We start from the raw sequence: 15,712 nt of genomic DNA on the forward strand, positions 1-15,712 counted from the left end.
TTTAAAATCTAACGTGCAGTTGGGACGAATAAAAATCCGCTAAGTGTACCTAAGGTACATGAGCCGATAAAGCCGACGAAGAAGAAATGTGTAGCTAGCTAAGGTATTCATTCAAATCCCCTATCTTCAGTAATTTTAGTTTATTATTGGTTTCTTTTTATTTTTGTGCTTAATGCTGGTTTCGTCGTATCTGATCTCTTTATTGGCATGCTGCTACTTCGTAGTAGACTCCGCTGGGACTTCACCGTCCCTGGTATTTGCAACTCCCGCATGATCCATTCAGCGTGGTGGGAGGCTACCAAGAACAAATACGGGGCAATCACCTGCACTTAGGTATCTGCGACATAGCGGACTCGAGAAACAGATGGGGGGCTTGGGGTTGGGGATGTTATTCGATTCGATTCAAACAACGGGGGAGTCAGGGGTTTCTGGTAGGTGGCTTGGTGTGATACTCTCCTGGGGCAGACATTTCAACCGGAGCTGTGTTCTTAGGTAGAAGATCTTGAATAATTACACCCTCACGGTTCCCACATACTTACACACGGGATGACTCCGAAACAGGGAATAGAGGATAAAATGCCACATTGGATCAAGTGGCCTAATTGCATAGTGTGCACACAGAAACTACCCTCTGTTCTCCAGGCACAAGCAAGCCTCAACCGGGAGGCAGGAGGAACAGAACGAGGGCGGGCGTTCGCCTCTCTTCGACCATGTGGAGGGGAACGCAGTACAGTGAGATCCTTATCTCTCACGGCAAGAGTCCGCTGTCTGCGCCAGTGCCGGCCAGTAGCTTAGCGGATAGTTGTTTTATTGAATACATTCCCAAGAATTATTACGTATTTCAAACATTGGTGCTGGTTGGGTGGTCGACCTGTCATGTAAGCTAAGCAGTGCGTCCCCTGATCATCAGGCATTGAGCATTGGGGTCAGGGTTATTAATCCACATTTTGTCAATTCGCGCGGTTGATGATAACGGGATCCGTGCCCCGCAACACCGGCAGAGCTTCTCCGTTTTCCAATGTCCCGGGACCCTGGCCTTCCTTTTGCGTGTCCCGAATTCGTGGCGCACGCCCCGCCGCGTACCCTCCCTTCACGACCGCCAGCATCGACCTACAACGTCGCCCATCCAACTGATGAGGTGACCATCCTCATCGCCCAGCTCCGCACTGGCCGGCCGCTGGCGACAAGACCGAACTCCATCTCCGTCCAACTCGAGAATGCATCCGCCGCGCGGGCCTTGTCGCGTGCTCGCCTCGAATGCCAGCCGTTCCAGCGCAGCCTTGGCATTCCATACGCTCCGACGACATCCGGTGTTGCAATTACAGCTTCGCCATGCTTCGACAGACAAGGCCCGGCTCAAGACGGCCATCTTCTTCCCAGGTGCGTGCGATTAATTGCTCAGAAGCTCATCCGGCTTTGGCGCCGCGCTAATACCTTCGCGCTTCGCAACAGGCCAAGGGGTGCAAAAGGTGGGCATGCTCACTCCCTGGCTCGAAGCCTTCCCGGCGACGGCCAAGCCCATCGTACAAGAGATCGACCACATCCTCGGGCTCAAGCTCTCAGAGACCATCCAGGAAGGCCCCAGCAAGCTGCTCAACGTGACGCCGAATGCGCAGCCGGCCATCATGGCGACGTCGATCATGATCTTGCGCATCCTGGAAAGGGAGTTTGGCTTCAGGACGTCGGAGCGGGCCGACTTCACGCTGGGCCATTCGCTTGGCGAGTTCGCGGCGCTCGTGTCGAGCGGCTTCATCGAGTTCGAGGACAGCCTCTTCATGGTGAAAAGACGCGCCGTGGCCATGGCGGCGGCCACGAGCGCCGCCAAGCAGGAGTACGGCGGCGAGTACGGCATGGTAGCCGTTGTGAGCGAGCCCCCGCACATGCAGACCTTGATCAATGCGATTCACGAGTTTGTCGGCTACAGCAGCCCCGGGAGCAAGTCGGAGAGTGCCGAGGACCGGTCGCCCATCGACCAGGTGCTCATCGCCAACATCAACAGCAAGAACCAGATAGTGCTCAGCGGCAACATTGAGCGCATAAAGACGCTGATCGCCCATGTCCGGCAGTTTCTGGGCCACGACCCACGAGCGGTGCGCCTAAACAGCGACAGCCCGTTCCACAGTCCGATCATGAAGCCCGCCGTATCGGTGATGCAAAATATCCTGGCCGGCAAGAGCCGCGTCCCGGGGAGAGAAGACATGGATATCGTTACATGGCCAGGCACAGTGCCCTGCGTCAGCAACGTTACGGCGCGGCCGTTTGAGAGCAAGGCTGAGCTGAAGGATCTGCTCGCGAGGCAATGTCTGGAGACGGTGCAGTGGTGGGACAGCATAAGATACCTCGACCAGGAACAAAAGGTTAGGAGATGGGTTGGAATCGGGCCGGGTAAAGTTGGGCGTAACCTAGTGGGGAAGGAAGTGGGCATGCGAGGAAAGGACACGGTCAAGGGCGGCGGAGTCTGGGCGATTACCGACCCCAGCGAGATTGAGGAAGTGCTCAGGGGCCTAGAAGAAACCGAATGTCTGGCCGACGAGGAGTGAGCGTCTGTCGCTGTCTATGGGAGGGTCCGTGATACATACGGAACATGAATGGCGTCGGATATCCGTTCGTGCTGGTTGACTTACATGGACCGGGCGTTGTAGGGGACCATCAGGCTCTGTCATTCAACAGTGACGTCTATTTTGCCTGGTGTTGGGGCGAAGTACGCTACCGGTTACACCGTTATATATACCAATGCTAGGACAATCCAGTCTCATTTGGATAGCTATGTCGTCTCACCAAAAGGTCCACATTGGACAGTAATTTTGCGGAGCTACCGAACCTAGGGATTCCGTTTGCGAAACGGCACTTGGCTGGGTCCACAGTTTCTGTAAACACCCCTGCAGGTAGCGGGCGTTTAGTTCCGGTAGCTTCGAGCTCTGACCACGGGGGCACAGCATCTCCTTCCGAACACCCACTTAGCGTCCCTTCACCTGAACCACACAACACACTTGATTTGCCTACAACTCCAGTCGCCGCGATGGCGACCGCAATCCCCTCGATCGCCTGTCTGGGGGTGATTGGCCGAAATGTATTGTTTCCCTTCCATAATCCACCGTCAAGAAGTGGTGAGGTTAACCACGAGCCATAGAACAACCCCCTCCACACATCCATCTTCCCCTCCTACGATCCCCAGACCAACACCTTCCGCCCCGTGCGCACCCCGCTCCAGTTCTCCCTCATCCTCTCCAGCACTCTCGACGTATTCGAGCTCCGCGCGCGCCAAAATGCTGCCGCGGGCGTCGGGCTGACGGGCGACTTTGGCCTGCTGCACGCCGTCGACGACCGCCTGGCCGCCTACGGCTTTGAGACCAACACGGGCACGCGCTTCGTCGTGATTGTCGACATGCGTGGCCGGCGGATCGACGGCGCAATCGCGGCCGGCCTGGTCGACGCGAGGGAAAAGAGGATTGCCGGCGCGGCGACGGGCCTGAGAGAGGGCGAGATGCGGCCCGTCTTCAAGGCCATGCAGGCTGCCTACATCCGCCTGATGCAGAACCCCTTCTTTGAGCCCGACGAGCACTCCCCGCCTGCCGGCCACGGGGGCAAGAAGATTACGAGCAGGAAGTTTGCCGAGGACATGAGGCGGATTGGGGAGAACTGGACGCCCGGGGTTACGAATCTATGAGAGGGACCGGCTTGATGGGTTATGTCTCTGGGAGGCTTCCGGCGTTGCTGGTAGGCGTGAGGGGCAGCGTACCAAGGTGGAGATACGCAGGCGGTATTCGAACTCGGCCTGTTTACGTTTTGCTCATGAGCCTGTCTCTCGAACGCTCGTGTTGCGAGGCGATTCAAGCCAGCATCAAGCCCGACCCTTGATACAGAACGCCGAACGCCGAACGCCAAAAACTAACAAGGCTATTTATTCTCGGAGATCAACGGTCCGTCAATCGCCGTTTGTCAGACTAAACGCCTCAAACGTCACGCCTTCAGCCTCCTCCCACCCCCGGCCGTCCGTCCGCGCCACCCTCGCCCACCCCCTCACCAAAGCCCGCCAGTAGCACGTCTCAGCCGCCGGGCTGAAGTATCCGCCTCCATGAAACAGGTCCCTTTGCCTCTGTGCAATCCCTTCGGCCACCGCCGGGTTCTCCTCCAGCCAAGTCACCGTATCACCCAGGTCCGACCAGTCGGGCGCGACAAACACAATGTTCGCCTCCTCTGGCTTGTACCGCACCGGCCACGCGCGCCGGACCCTCTCGGACGGCGCCCAGCCAGCGGCCCCCTTCCCGAACAGATCCCCCGAGAAGACGGGCCTCGCCAGATGGGTGACATGCTGCATCCACTGGATGGGCGGGGTCAGGACCACGCTCTTGCACATCTGCAGGAACTGGAACCGCCCGCTGTACGCGATGCCCTCGGTGTGGATCACGTACTTGTACCGGCAAAACTCCTCGATGGGCAGCGCGTTGCTCGCGTTCTTGTCCGGGCCGCGCCAGTCCAGCGCCTCCACGTCGGCCCACGGCTTCCCCTTGGCCGCCGCCACCAGGTTCTGCCGCATCCGCGGGCTCTGCACGCTGTTGAACCACGTCGTGCCCCGCCACACTGCCCGCGGGATCTTGTCGCCCCACCGGCCTTGGTAGGCCCGCTCGAGAGCGGTGATGGCGCGCGCCGCGCGCCCCATGGACCCGATGAAGGGGAGGTTCCACGCCCAGAAGGAGAAGTGCGGCATGAGGAAGGCGCGGGCGTTGGGGTTCTTGGGCCGGAAGGCGGGGTCGGCCGACCGGCTGTAGGTCCAGGCCGTGCCGAAGGGCTGATCTTGGAAGTTGAGGGTGAAGATTGTGTCTGGGAGCGGGGACGGCGAGGTGACGAGGGCGCGGTGCAGTTGGTGCAGGGCTGCGGTGCGGGACTATGGGGCGGCCGAGACGTGTGAGAGATGTACTGTACAAGTTTTAGGTCGTTGTGGGAATGCCGAAACTTACGTTGAGCATCTCTTTGGAGAGGTCGGATCGGCGCTGGGCGTGGATGATGTATATCTATTCCGGGGCGTATCTCCTGTCAGTTTTATTTACTTCCCTACACGACTCCTGGCAGGAGGAAAAAGAAGCGCGCACTTGTCCGTCCTGGATCCTCCCCTGCAGTGGACCGAGCCCATTCGCCTGCTTCACCTGGAACGGCCCCTCGGCCACGACATCGTCAATCTCCTTTGTGAGGCCGGGGAACGCCGCATCGCACTGCTCCTCGTCGAGGGACAGGTTGTTGAGTATCTCTGCCGGCAGCCGCCGTGTCGGCCCCGCCGGCTCGGCGTGGTGGGGCTGCGGCGTCCGTGAGACGAATATCAGGCAGTAGAACGCCAGACAGATGCCCAGGATGAGCGTTGTCTGTCTCAGCCGGCGGCTCGGCCGGGGCGGCCGCATCATCATTACTCGTTTCTTCTCGCCCATGATGATGGCGCCACCGACCCTCCTTAGGTCTGTTGAACGGAGCGCATTTACACCACGGGGAGAGAAGGGAAGGGGGATAATTGGAGATGTGGTGCGGAGTACCTTGCAGTGAGGAGGAGGAGGAGGAGGAGGAGGAGAGTAAGTTGCTTGGGTCTTTTGGGTTCTACAATTACATGCAGGTGTGTGGCAGCGATCGACTTAGATCTGGCGATTTCCTCCCCGTCGCCCCTTAGCTACCCTATCCCTATGTCACTGACCCCGGCTACCAGAATTGGGGGGGGAGGGGTGAACGCTGGAAAAGGAAGAGGAGGTGCAACGTCGTTTTTTGATATGATTAGGATACAAAATCCAGGTTCCGGCGGGACTGGCTCCGAAGTCAAGGTGCAAAATGTGCTCTGTCTCGACTACCTGATCTAGGTAGGAGCCGCTTGGTGGTCGGTCCATGAACCCAAATGAGAATGGGGGGGAACCTGGTGTATATCCGGGTCCGCAATTGGTGGCTGGTATCGGGGGTGTGCGTTGATGAAAGACCGGCAAAACCGGCAGTTGTCAACCTTGTTCATTAGGAGTTTGATGAAACGTTCAGTCACGCTGGAATATGGGTATGCTCGATATGTGCAACCCTATAGCATGGCCAACTAGACCACTGGTTGTTTAGGCGCGCTGTACTATAATCGGGTACCTACTTTGAAAATACGCATATGTACAGTACACTGCCTATGGTTGACCTCGGCCCCGGCGCTGTCCGCTGCGGGGAATCCGGGAGCAAATAGCTTGGAGATGTAACCTCTACCCCACAGTTTGACCACCAATTGTCTTATCCAAGATATTCTCAATCTCGCCTGCGGGCAGAAACGAGCTGGGCGAGGTTCCGAACCGACCGAAGGCCCCTGAACACGGACGGCAGGCTGTGCTAAACGGCCTAGCTACTATGTTGTGCACCACCGAACTTAGTATATTCCGCATGAGTCCATCTGTTAGCGGCTGGGCGGCCTGCCCAGGCGGGAACCGAACATTGGCATCTCCATCAACTGTGGTAGCAATTGAAGTCAAGTGACGTCATCCTATCATCGTATGAACGACGCTCTACCCGGTAAGCGGGGCGTCTGCCGTGACTGCGTTGCTGTTGTCTCGCCGGTTGAGCTACTAGAAACGCCTGATTAGCAACCGCGGTAGAAGGGAATTCAGGAAGGAATAATTCGTGAAGAGGAAGAAGACGAGAACAAGGAACTATACAAATGGATGCACTGGAATGGTAGTGTAGACTGTTTCAACCATATCCTCAAGAACATTGAAATATTACAAGCTAACTAGAACTTCCGACAGATGCTCGTGCAACGTATATATCGCCTTAGCAAGAATGTATGTATTTACATGGCGCAAGCTCGGTGTACAGCTCAGCGCTCGATCTACTCAGCGTACGATGATGATCAAACCCAATCATTTTTGCTCGCCCTCTCTGAACTTCGCTAACCTGAACCTTTCCAAGCCGGCTAGCTCCTCGAGCTCAATCGACTCACCCATCTCGATCTCGCTCGGCAAACTTTCCGGCAACTGTGAGGGCTGTGGTTGAGAGGGTTTGGAACCCTCCCAGTGCCTCGCTTCCTTAGGCAGAGGCTGCCACCAGACGCCCGCCCTCGCATGCCACTGCGCGCTGCAGAGCTGCCACAACCGGCTAGTCGCTCGTTTGTACGCAAACCGCTCGTCTTCACCGGTGAACGCGCCCGTCTTGTTAAAATCGATCTTCCGTTCTTGTTCGGTTCCAAAGTCAGAGTCCTGGCCTTGGTTGTACTTTGAATTTGGCGATTCAGAATAGGTTGAGACGTTGGGACGGAAGGGCGACATTTGGTCCTGGTAGACTTCGGCAATGGTTTCTGAGTACGTTGCATCGGCGCCGTCGTCTCCAGTACCAACGCCTGTCCGCAACCGGTCGGCTGTCGCCGCAGCTCGTTGCCGCATCTCTGGAAAGAAGAGATCGTCAGGGCCGGCCTCGGCTCGAATAACCAGCTTGCATCGCGACTCATAAAGGGCGTCGAGGAGGGTGATAAATCGCCGGGCCTCGTTCTTCATGGTGATGTTCAGAACGGGGACTTGGTCAATGATGAAAGTGTGGAAGTTTGATGCCAGAGTGATATAGTCTGCGGGACCAAGCGAGCCAACGATATCGGTGAAGTTCCAGTACGAGACACCATCATTCTGTCGTGGCACTTCAACACGCCTCCCATATACTACCAGATGGCGTGTTTCCCAAGCCCAGTCATGAATCGCTGGGTTGGTTAGATTTACGTCGGTGCCCGAGCGCACCGCAGTCGCCCAGCTTTCCTCTCCATCAGATGGTAGAAAGTATTTTGCTGGCTTCTGGGGCAGGCTTTTGCGGCTTCCTTCCTGGGATAGTTCAGCACTGTTGTTCACCATCCAGAAAATTGGATGTTCCGCTGGGACAGAGTCGGCGGCGGAAGGTGCCTCGTTTGGAAGAACTGCGTGACTCTCTCTCCTCCTCCAATCTTGGGTACCCTCCATGTGCCAAAAGTCACACCGGGCCTTGAGCACTTCAAGAAACGCGGCGAAGTCGCTAGTTTGGCCAAACAGCTCGCCGCCAAACCAGTTCTTGCCAAGACCTAAAACTCTCTCGACCAGACCACCGGTGGCGGGCGGCGAGTAGTAGCCTCCAGTTGCCTTTTCCAGCTCCTCGGGCATTCTATTAGACGATGCGACGAGCACGCCGCCAAGCTGAAGGAAGGCAATGAAGAGATTGTTCATGATTTTGCTCGCAGCTCTGTCGGGGAGCTGGAACTCATCGAGGAACAGAATAGGAGATGCCTCTACCATTTCCTTTGCTAACCAGAGCAAAGAATACTCAGGTATATCGGCGGACAAATGAGGCCGAGACTTTCGGAACTCCTCGAGTCTTGCAAATGCGTAGAGCATAAACGTATTGAAATGCCATCGCTTCTTGCGGCGGGTAGGCAGACCCTCAGCGAGCAGGTCGAGGAGCATCGACTTGCCCGTGCCCACCTCGCCGGAGAGAAACAGCCCCTTTGGAGAGTCGACATGGAGAGCGGCCTGGTGGCTCGTCAAGACCCTTGCCAAGGCGAGGCTGTTCTTCGCAACATCGTCCTGGAAGAACCGCGCAAAGAGCGGATTGCGGCGGATGGGATGACTGGGAGAGGCGAGCTCTCCGTCGTCCCTGGTCTCGGCCGCATCGGCAGCCTTTGCGATTTGCCGGAGTCTGCTCCGGTATTCGTGCGAGGGCGTGTAGTCCTTGAGCCTCAGGTACAACTTCTGCAGGTGATGAGCGAGGCGGTACTGGGCTGCATCCGGACTGTAGACGCCCGTCGCGATGAGAGAAGTATATTTGACAAATGGATCCGTGATTGTGACCGAGGTTGCGGCCCGATTCATGGTCCCGGCCCGGCAAACGCGGCGTTGCAAACTGCCCGCGCAAGATTAGATAGGATCAATGCCGAGTTAGGTCAGGTAAGGTATTTATGCAAGCTGAAGATGACAGCGGCTTATAGGCCTGCTGAGCTCAGCCAAGGCTTCCAAAGGGTGTGGTGGCTCTTAAGCCTAAGGAGCCTAAGGTGCGCCAACGTTTCAAACGGCAATGATGTCACCAAAAACCTGTGAAACGTCGTGTCTAGGCGGGTCCCACGGCTGACGAGAAGTTGCGCCTCCAGACGAGTGTCGTTTGATACAATGCGAGAATACAGGAATCAAGTGTAGAAAAGGACAGACAGGTTTGTGCCTGATAGATGGGAACCCATACGATTGCCCGGGCTCGTCGTCAATTGTTCTCTTAGTTGGAACTTGGTCCCGCTTTAATTCAGGAAGGAAAAAGAAGTGGAAAAAATAAAAAAATAAAATAAAATAAAAACGCCCAGATACCTAAATCAACCATGCCCCCATGATACTGTGGTAGAATAACCGTATCCAACTGCAAGGTATCAGACTCCTTTCCCCTGGTCTTTACAGATTAACTTACTAAAAAGTGATGTCTACTTTTTTGATGTTCTATTTCTACATATCTTACTTCTCTCTAACGGAGTGTGGTCAGATATGCTCGGGCACGGTCGATTTTATCCAACTCCAAAAGGGACGAGGAAAAAAAGGGTCCAGGAACTGTCCATCAAGTGTTTGGGCCGTGCGTCCGTCAGTGCGTACCCTGCGGCCTCGCGTGGGGCACCTACTCAATCGGACGCTAGCGCGTAGAGAAATCGCTGGCAGCTGTGGCTCCACGCTGCAACGCAGCCAGTAGCGGCCCGGGAATTTTTGCCCAAGGTCAACACAGTCCAATCGATGAAGGCTTCGTCACTCATGCTTTTGTGCTTTGCCCGCCTTCAGAAGAGGTCGTCTCGACCTTTCCCCCGGCCACCGCGCATTTCATTCTCCGCCTCCTAATCCCGACCGATCCAATTCAGCACATCCCCATCCGCATCCGCGACTCTTCTTGCCCAGTTCTGCGATGGTATATTGAAGCACGACAGTTGCTGGCAATATCTTGGCTCGACGACATCACGAGCGCCGCGCAGATTCGAAATCCGGAAAACGACCTCATCGCATCGCCCGCGAAAATGTTTTCGCCGGCGCTCCACGAAGGGGGACCGGCCAAGGGCACGCGAAGTAGCCGTCGCCGGCAACGTCCTGCCGGCGCCGATGCTTCTCTTCAACAACCAAAGGCGAAGCGCCAGCGGGTGCCCTTGGTCGAGAGTGCCCCCGCGAATCCCGACGCTGCGCCTGAGATGTACGAGGTCAAGCCCGAAAAAATCGATCTTCTCGGCCCCAAGCGCGACGGCATTGAGAATCTTGCCGCTCCACGCAAGGAGCTCAGTGTACGGTCCAAAAAGCAAAAACTTGGCGAGAGAACGAGCAAAGGTGATGGGAGCATTGTCTTAGTTCGTCCACCCTCACTCGACCTCGAAGCGCGCCATGAGCTGACCGTGTTTTCTAGACAACAAACAATGCCTTTACAGTGAGCAAGCTGCCGGCGCTACCAGACCGGCTCCGCGCAGATGCGCAAAGTATGACCGAGCCTCCCTTGCTTTCCCCACTTCGTCCGCGTTTCGCGTGCTAGGCTTGCTAACCCATCAAAAGACCGACAGCACGGCGCCATCTACTCATCGGGCGGTTACGCCCTGAGTCTCACCCATACTCACGCCTTCGTCTGGCCCTACACCTCGACGACAGCTTCCCCCGAGACCTTCACCTTCACGTTGCCATACCCTTCAAAACATGCCTCTGACCCGCTTCCGCTCGGCTCACTGGTTGCGCCTTCATCCTCTTCGGATGAGCCAGGCTTGGTCATTGTCATGCCGGTTAGCGGCAAGATCGCCTACTGGGAATCCATCTCCAGTGCAGCGACTCTCGACTTCATCCGCCAACAACGGAGCGGTGTCGAAGACTCCATATATGGAATGTTCTCGGGAGAGCATGTCACCCAGATCGTCAATGCCGAGTCGGCCGGGTTCGTCTTGGTATTCAGCAGTGGGAGGCTAGCGTACATGAGTGTGAGGGATACCCACGGCCGACCCGGAATCTCGGTGCAGTTCCTTCGGAGCGGTCTGAGTAGCAGCGCACTGGGGTTTTTCGGCAGCATCCGGAACGCGTTGAGCTCATCCGTCTTCCGGGGGGACATTGCTGCTGCCCACGCTAGCTACGGGTCCAAAGTCGGAGAGCGCGTAGTCGTGGCGGCAACTTCGAAAGGAAAACTGCATTCCTGGAAGGTACACCGTGGCGGCCATCACGAGCTTCTAAGCGAATTCGATATCCGAGATAGATTGAGCGACGCGATCCTCGAGGCGGACCCCGACGTCGGCGACTTTCCCCATGACTCGATCGAGGTTCACGACTTTACTTTTGTGCCTCGGGGTTTGGAACAGAAGTATATCAACGCGAGCCGGCTGAGTGAGGCTCTGACGCACGAGGACGATTCTTTGCAACACGTGCTCCTTTTGGTATCATTTTCCAAGCAACGCCACACTCGATACTCGCTCGTTGAGGTAGTCATTGCTGCGGAGGGCCCTCGGGTGGGAATGGTCCGGCCATTGACCTCATATACCACCGCCGTCAGGACTACAGCCCCTCAGAAGCCTCGAATCTATCTTCCACGACCTGGCCTCGTTGCCTTCATCGTTTTCGACAGGGCCGTGGTTATCAGCTCCGTGGTCTCCCCCCCAGACTCGCCAGATTCTCAGCTGCAAGAGGATACCCACGTAATACCGTCTACTTTTGAGGATGTTGTCGACTTCCGCGACGCAGAGACTCTGCAAGTTGTCGGTTCTGGCATCGAAGAGCCTAGCGGGAGCGGGCATTTGCAGGACGAGCTCCGGAATACGCACCGGCATAGGACAAAAAACCCCGCTGTGGTGCTTCTGCTACAAGGGATAGGAACTATCAGGGTAGCAGTCGCCGATGTTGACCGGTTCGCTAGCGACGCGCCGCCAGAGGTGACGGCGAAAAGCAAGCTGGAGCAGGCCGTGTTCTTTGGGGTCAAGGATGACAACCCCTTGGTCTTCCAGGGCAGGAGAGATCTGCCATTCTCTAGCCAGGAAATCGGAAATGCGGCGATCGAACTGAGTCATGAGATCGTGAGCTCAAAGACGCCCTTCATCGCCAACCTGCCCGCCTCGCTCGAGAACAACATGAAGAGCAGGGTCACATACTTGAACGGCCTGATCATTTATCTCAATGCCGCCAAAGTCAATCTGGATATGCGCACGCGATGGATTCTGCTCTACAATGCGGAGAAGATGGCCGTCGCGACGTGGATCTGGCAGAAGCACGAACAGTTCCTCGCAGAACGTCCCAAGAGCGACAAAAAGACTCTTATCTCCGAGACGGCAGTCTACATCAACGAGAATCAAAAGACGGAGCTCAACCCGGCCGTCGGACAGGTGGATCCTGTGCGTCACTGGTTTATTCACGACGTGTGGCGATTGGATATCTTCGTTGCTTGGGCGTATCAGATCATCAAATACCACTTCACCGAGCGTCTGACAGACGAGGCGGGCCTCAACCGCCTGGTTTGGGAGGCAGTCACGATTAACAACGGTGCCCTATTCGAGGCACGTCAGTTCCGGCTAACAAGAGCGGGTCAATACGGTATCGATCCTAAGAATATCGCAGGGGGCAACGCTATCCTGGAGCCGTGGACCGCTACGTATTTCATCACGAACAACCTCAAGCGATTGGTGGAATTTTGTTACCAGTGGCTTGAGCGATACTCGGGGCAGTCTCCGGAGGAATCCCCAGTTGATCTCCGCCTCCTCGATTCTACTCGGCTCCTTCTCCCGTCCTTGACCAGCCAGTACCTGACCTCTTTGACCGAATTCTCCAGCTGGGCCGCGCTGAGCGACGATGCGCAGACCCAGGAGCGAGGCAGGACCTATCAGCAAATCTACCAGGATGACGTCTATACCAAGATCTTGAGACTGAAGGACTTCGACCTGTGGGATGAAGCCATTGATCTCGCGAGGGAGCTAGAAGCATTCGACTCGCTCGCCGAAGTTGTCGTACAACAGATCCTGGCGTTGGAGCAAAGCACAACCGAGGGGAACACAACCGACAGCGCGGTCCAAGACAATCTCACTCTAGCTCAGGTGAAGAAGCGGCAAATGGGCCGCTTGTTCGATGAATACAAGGAGGATTTTGCCTTCCGCGCCTACGAGGTGCTCCTCGAGAACAGCGGTGTCCAGGCCGTATTGGATTTCCCTTTTGACAAGAAGGGCTACGCCACCAAGTTCCTCCGGACTAAACCGGAGCTCGCGAAAATCTCTTGGATCAACGATGTTGAGAGGGAAAAGGACATTGATCACGCCGCTGAAACACTGCTGAACCTCGGCCTCACGCGCGAGCAACAAGTTTGGAACAAGAAGATTGAGTTGAGCTTGGGCAAGCTGGCGCTCCTGGCCGAGGAAGCCGAGCAGTCTGCCAACGGCGACGGCGCCAGCAGCGCTCCGTCAGAGAACGAAGGGAAGAACGGCGCCAACCTCGAAAAGATCGACCAGGCCCTTGAGCTGATCAAGATCCAGGACGCCCTCTACAGCCAGATCCTACCCACTATCCAAGAGGGCGTCGACGAGTCGGCCGAGTTAGAGTTAGCCCTCAAGGAGCATGCCGTGTTGATTCCGAAGAAGCAGAAGGCTCTGCATCAGCTCTTCGAGGACGCTATGTCGCGCCTGCTTCGGCACGAAGCGCTGCAGCCGCTCACCTTGATCGACCTTCTCACCCTGGCGTCCCTGGATGTCAAGCACTACGACGCCATCGGGGACCAATTCCTGCTTGCCCTGAAAGTCGCCAAGTTCGGACTCAAGGGCGAGGACCGCGCCAACGCGGAGCGGCTGATCTGGCGGCGCTGCTTTACCCGCGACGACTGGAAGCGCGTCAACGAGACCAATGAGAAAGGCGACCTCGACCAGCTAGCAACCGTGGGCGACACAGCCACCTACCGCGCCTTGTTTGCAGTGATTGATGAGCGTATGCATACCCTTCCCCCATTGTTTTTTCCCCGTAGAAACCCCATCCACCAACCCCTACTCACACCGCAAGTAGAACACTCGGACGAGAAGTTCCACCCGTTCGTAAGACCCTCTGAGGCGCTCGGCGTCTTTACCGAATCGCTCGATCGCCGGTTCGACAACATGGACGACAGCTTCCGCAGCAAGCTGCTCGACGCCATGAGGTGGGAAGATGGCAGGCTCAGGACGTTTGTTGACAAGCACCAGCTGGAGGCGTGGTACCGGACTACGAGGGAGTGTGCGGAGAAGACGGTCGCTGTGGCGTATGATCGGTTGACAGCTGCAAAGGCGCAGCGGCAGCAACAGCTGCAGCAGGCGGTGAATGGCAATGGGAGTGCAAAGGTACGGCTTTTCGCGGCTGAGAATATGGAAGGGGGGCAAATCTACTGAGGGGCTGTTGGGAGTTTGAGGGATGGCGATGGGGAGGGGACAGGATAGGGATGTCTTGGGTGGTGTGGAACTCTTGTGTTGTCTGTTCTGTTTGGTCTGGTTTGGCTTTCTGGAGACAAGCAAAATAGGGAAGGCCCTCCACGGAGCCAACAACCCCATTGCTTTTTTTCTCCTCCCCTGGTAGCGGGGTTTGGTGGTGGCATGCAATGAGCAATACACAGACTAAACTGTACAATTAATTTTGCGGTATAAATCGTTCTCCTTTGGTACGGAGGCTTCTGATGGGATATCACGATACACACAACACGCAACGCAACGCAACACAATTCAACAAAGGTTTTGTCGGGCAAGGCTCGCGGCTCGGTCTTGATGGCCGAAGCGCGGGAACCGCAATATATTGGTTACTCTTGGGCAAGCAAGCACTGTCTCACATTGAATATGCGCTTACACCATGGGGGATTCTGGGGGTCGCACAACGCTGACTTCCCCGGTCTGGAGAGGCGACGAATCAAGATGCTAGGATGAAGTAGGAAGGAGAAGAGACGAAACAAAAGCAATAATAGCGCATTTCTTATCAAGTCGTGTGTAACTTTTGATACCTCTGGCACCTGAGAACCGAGAGACGATCTAAATAGCGACTCGGCGGTCAATATCAAGAATGGATAGAGCATGCTAGAGGCTTTGAGGTCTTGCGCTTCAAAATAGGCGCGGAGTACGAGGTCCTGCACCGTCCAATGCAGGTCTGATGCCGAGACCGTTAGGCTTTTTTTCCCTTCCCGCTGAGCCATCCGATTGCTGCAGCTTTTATCAAGCTGTAACTGCAGCCGTGCTGCATAGACTAAATGGGGCCTGGAATAGGTAGGTCCATACGCTCGATGAGCTGGCAGCGTGGGCTGCAAACCACATTCGCTGTCAGCTGCAAGGGGTCTCCGAGGGAGAGCCGAGAAGGGAACGTAGTATTCCGAGTCTTTTGCGACCGAGGTGAGCGAGTGGCGTTCAAATTTCTGCTTCCAATGCGAGACTTCCCTCTCGGAACCAGCCGTCTTGGTCTTCCCACCGCCAAATGCAGTTCGGGGGACAAGCTGTTGAGAGACGCCAGGCAAGGTGCCAAGCACTCAACCCTGGGATTCCAATCGGACAAAAAATTGCTTGTCATCTCGAGCTGTATGCACGCCTGGCTCACCGGGCTGGGCGGCAGCAGAATGGAAGATGCGGTGCGGTTGCCACCAATGCCTGTATGTCTGTCATTTCGAAATGCATTAAGTAAGGTGCCGTAGGGGAAACGGAGGCGCGTGTACCTCAAAAGTTTTCCCCTGCATCGATCAGCAAGCCGCCACATTGCCGAAGGTATCACGGCCATCCCGTCGCTTGCCTTACCGAAGCCTACAG

General features: G+C 56.3%; 5 protein-coding genes across 5 annotated transcripts; 3 read left to right on the forward strand and 2 right to left on the reverse strand.

Moving 5' to 3' along the window:
* Nucleotides 1-1,217: 1,217 nt before the first annotated feature.
* MCT1 ([acyl-carrier-protein] S-malonyltransferase) lies at nt 1,218-2,540 on the forward strand (the record flags this gene model as incomplete). Its single annotated transcript, XM_071061895.1, has 2 exons — nt 1,218-1,380; nt 1,453-2,540. The coding sequence occupies 2 exons, from the start codon at nt 1,218-1,220 to the stop codon at nt 2,538-2,540; spliced, it is 1,251 nt and encodes a 416-aa protein (XP_070917996.1).
* Nucleotides 2,541-3,019: 479 nt separating this feature from the next.
* MFIFM68171_06476 (Longin-like domain-containing protein) lies at nt 3,020-3,667 on the forward strand (the record flags this gene model as incomplete). The annotated part of the gene is made up of 2 exons (XM_071061896.1): nt 3,020-3,070; nt 3,131-3,667. The coding sequence occupies 2 exons, from the start codon at nt 3,020-3,022 to the stop codon at nt 3,665-3,667; spliced, it is 588 nt and encodes a 195-aa protein (XP_070917997.1).
* A 258-nt stretch (nt 3,668-3,925) lies between these two features.
* On the reverse strand, nt 3,926-5,420 carry MFIFM68171_06477 (Glycosyl transferase CAP10 domain-containing protein; the record flags this gene model as incomplete). Its single annotated transcript, XM_071061897.1, has 3 exons — nt 3,926-4,885; nt 4,959-5,012; nt 5,091-5,420. The coding sequence occupies 3 exons, from the start codon at nt 5,418-5,420 to the stop codon at nt 3,926-3,928; spliced, it is 1,344 nt and encodes a 447-aa protein (XP_070917998.1).
* A 1,440-nt stretch (nt 5,421-6,860) lies between these two features.
* Nucleotides 6,861-8,822, reverse strand: MFIFM68171_06478 (AFG1-like ATPase-domain-containing protein; the record flags this gene model as incomplete). The annotated part of the gene is made up of 1 exon (XM_071061898.1): nt 6,861-8,822. One exon carries the CDS (start codon nt 8,820-8,822, stop codon nt 6,861-6,863), a length of 1,962 nt encoding a protein of 653 aa, XP_070917999.1.
* Nucleotides 8,823-9,991: 1,169 nt separating this feature from the next.
* Nucleotides 9,992-14,323, forward strand: MFIFM68171_06479 (Non-repetitive/WGA-negative nucleoporin C-terminal-domain-containing protein; the record flags this gene model as incomplete). Its single annotated transcript, XM_071061899.1, has 4 exons — nt 9,992-10,312; nt 10,369-10,438; nt 10,512-13,892; nt 13,968-14,323. The coding sequence occupies 4 exons, from the start codon at nt 9,992-9,994 to the stop codon at nt 14,321-14,323; spliced, it is 4,128 nt and encodes a 1,375-aa protein (XP_070918000.1).
* Nucleotides 14,324-15,712: the final 1,389 nt, after the last annotated feature.

Source organism: Madurella fahalii (assembly GCF_045866475.1).
Source record: "Madurella fahalii IFM 68171 DNA, scaffold_3, whole genome shotgun sequence".
NCBI lineage: Eukaryota > Fungi > Ascomycota > Sordariomycetes > Sordariales > Madurella > Madurella fahalii.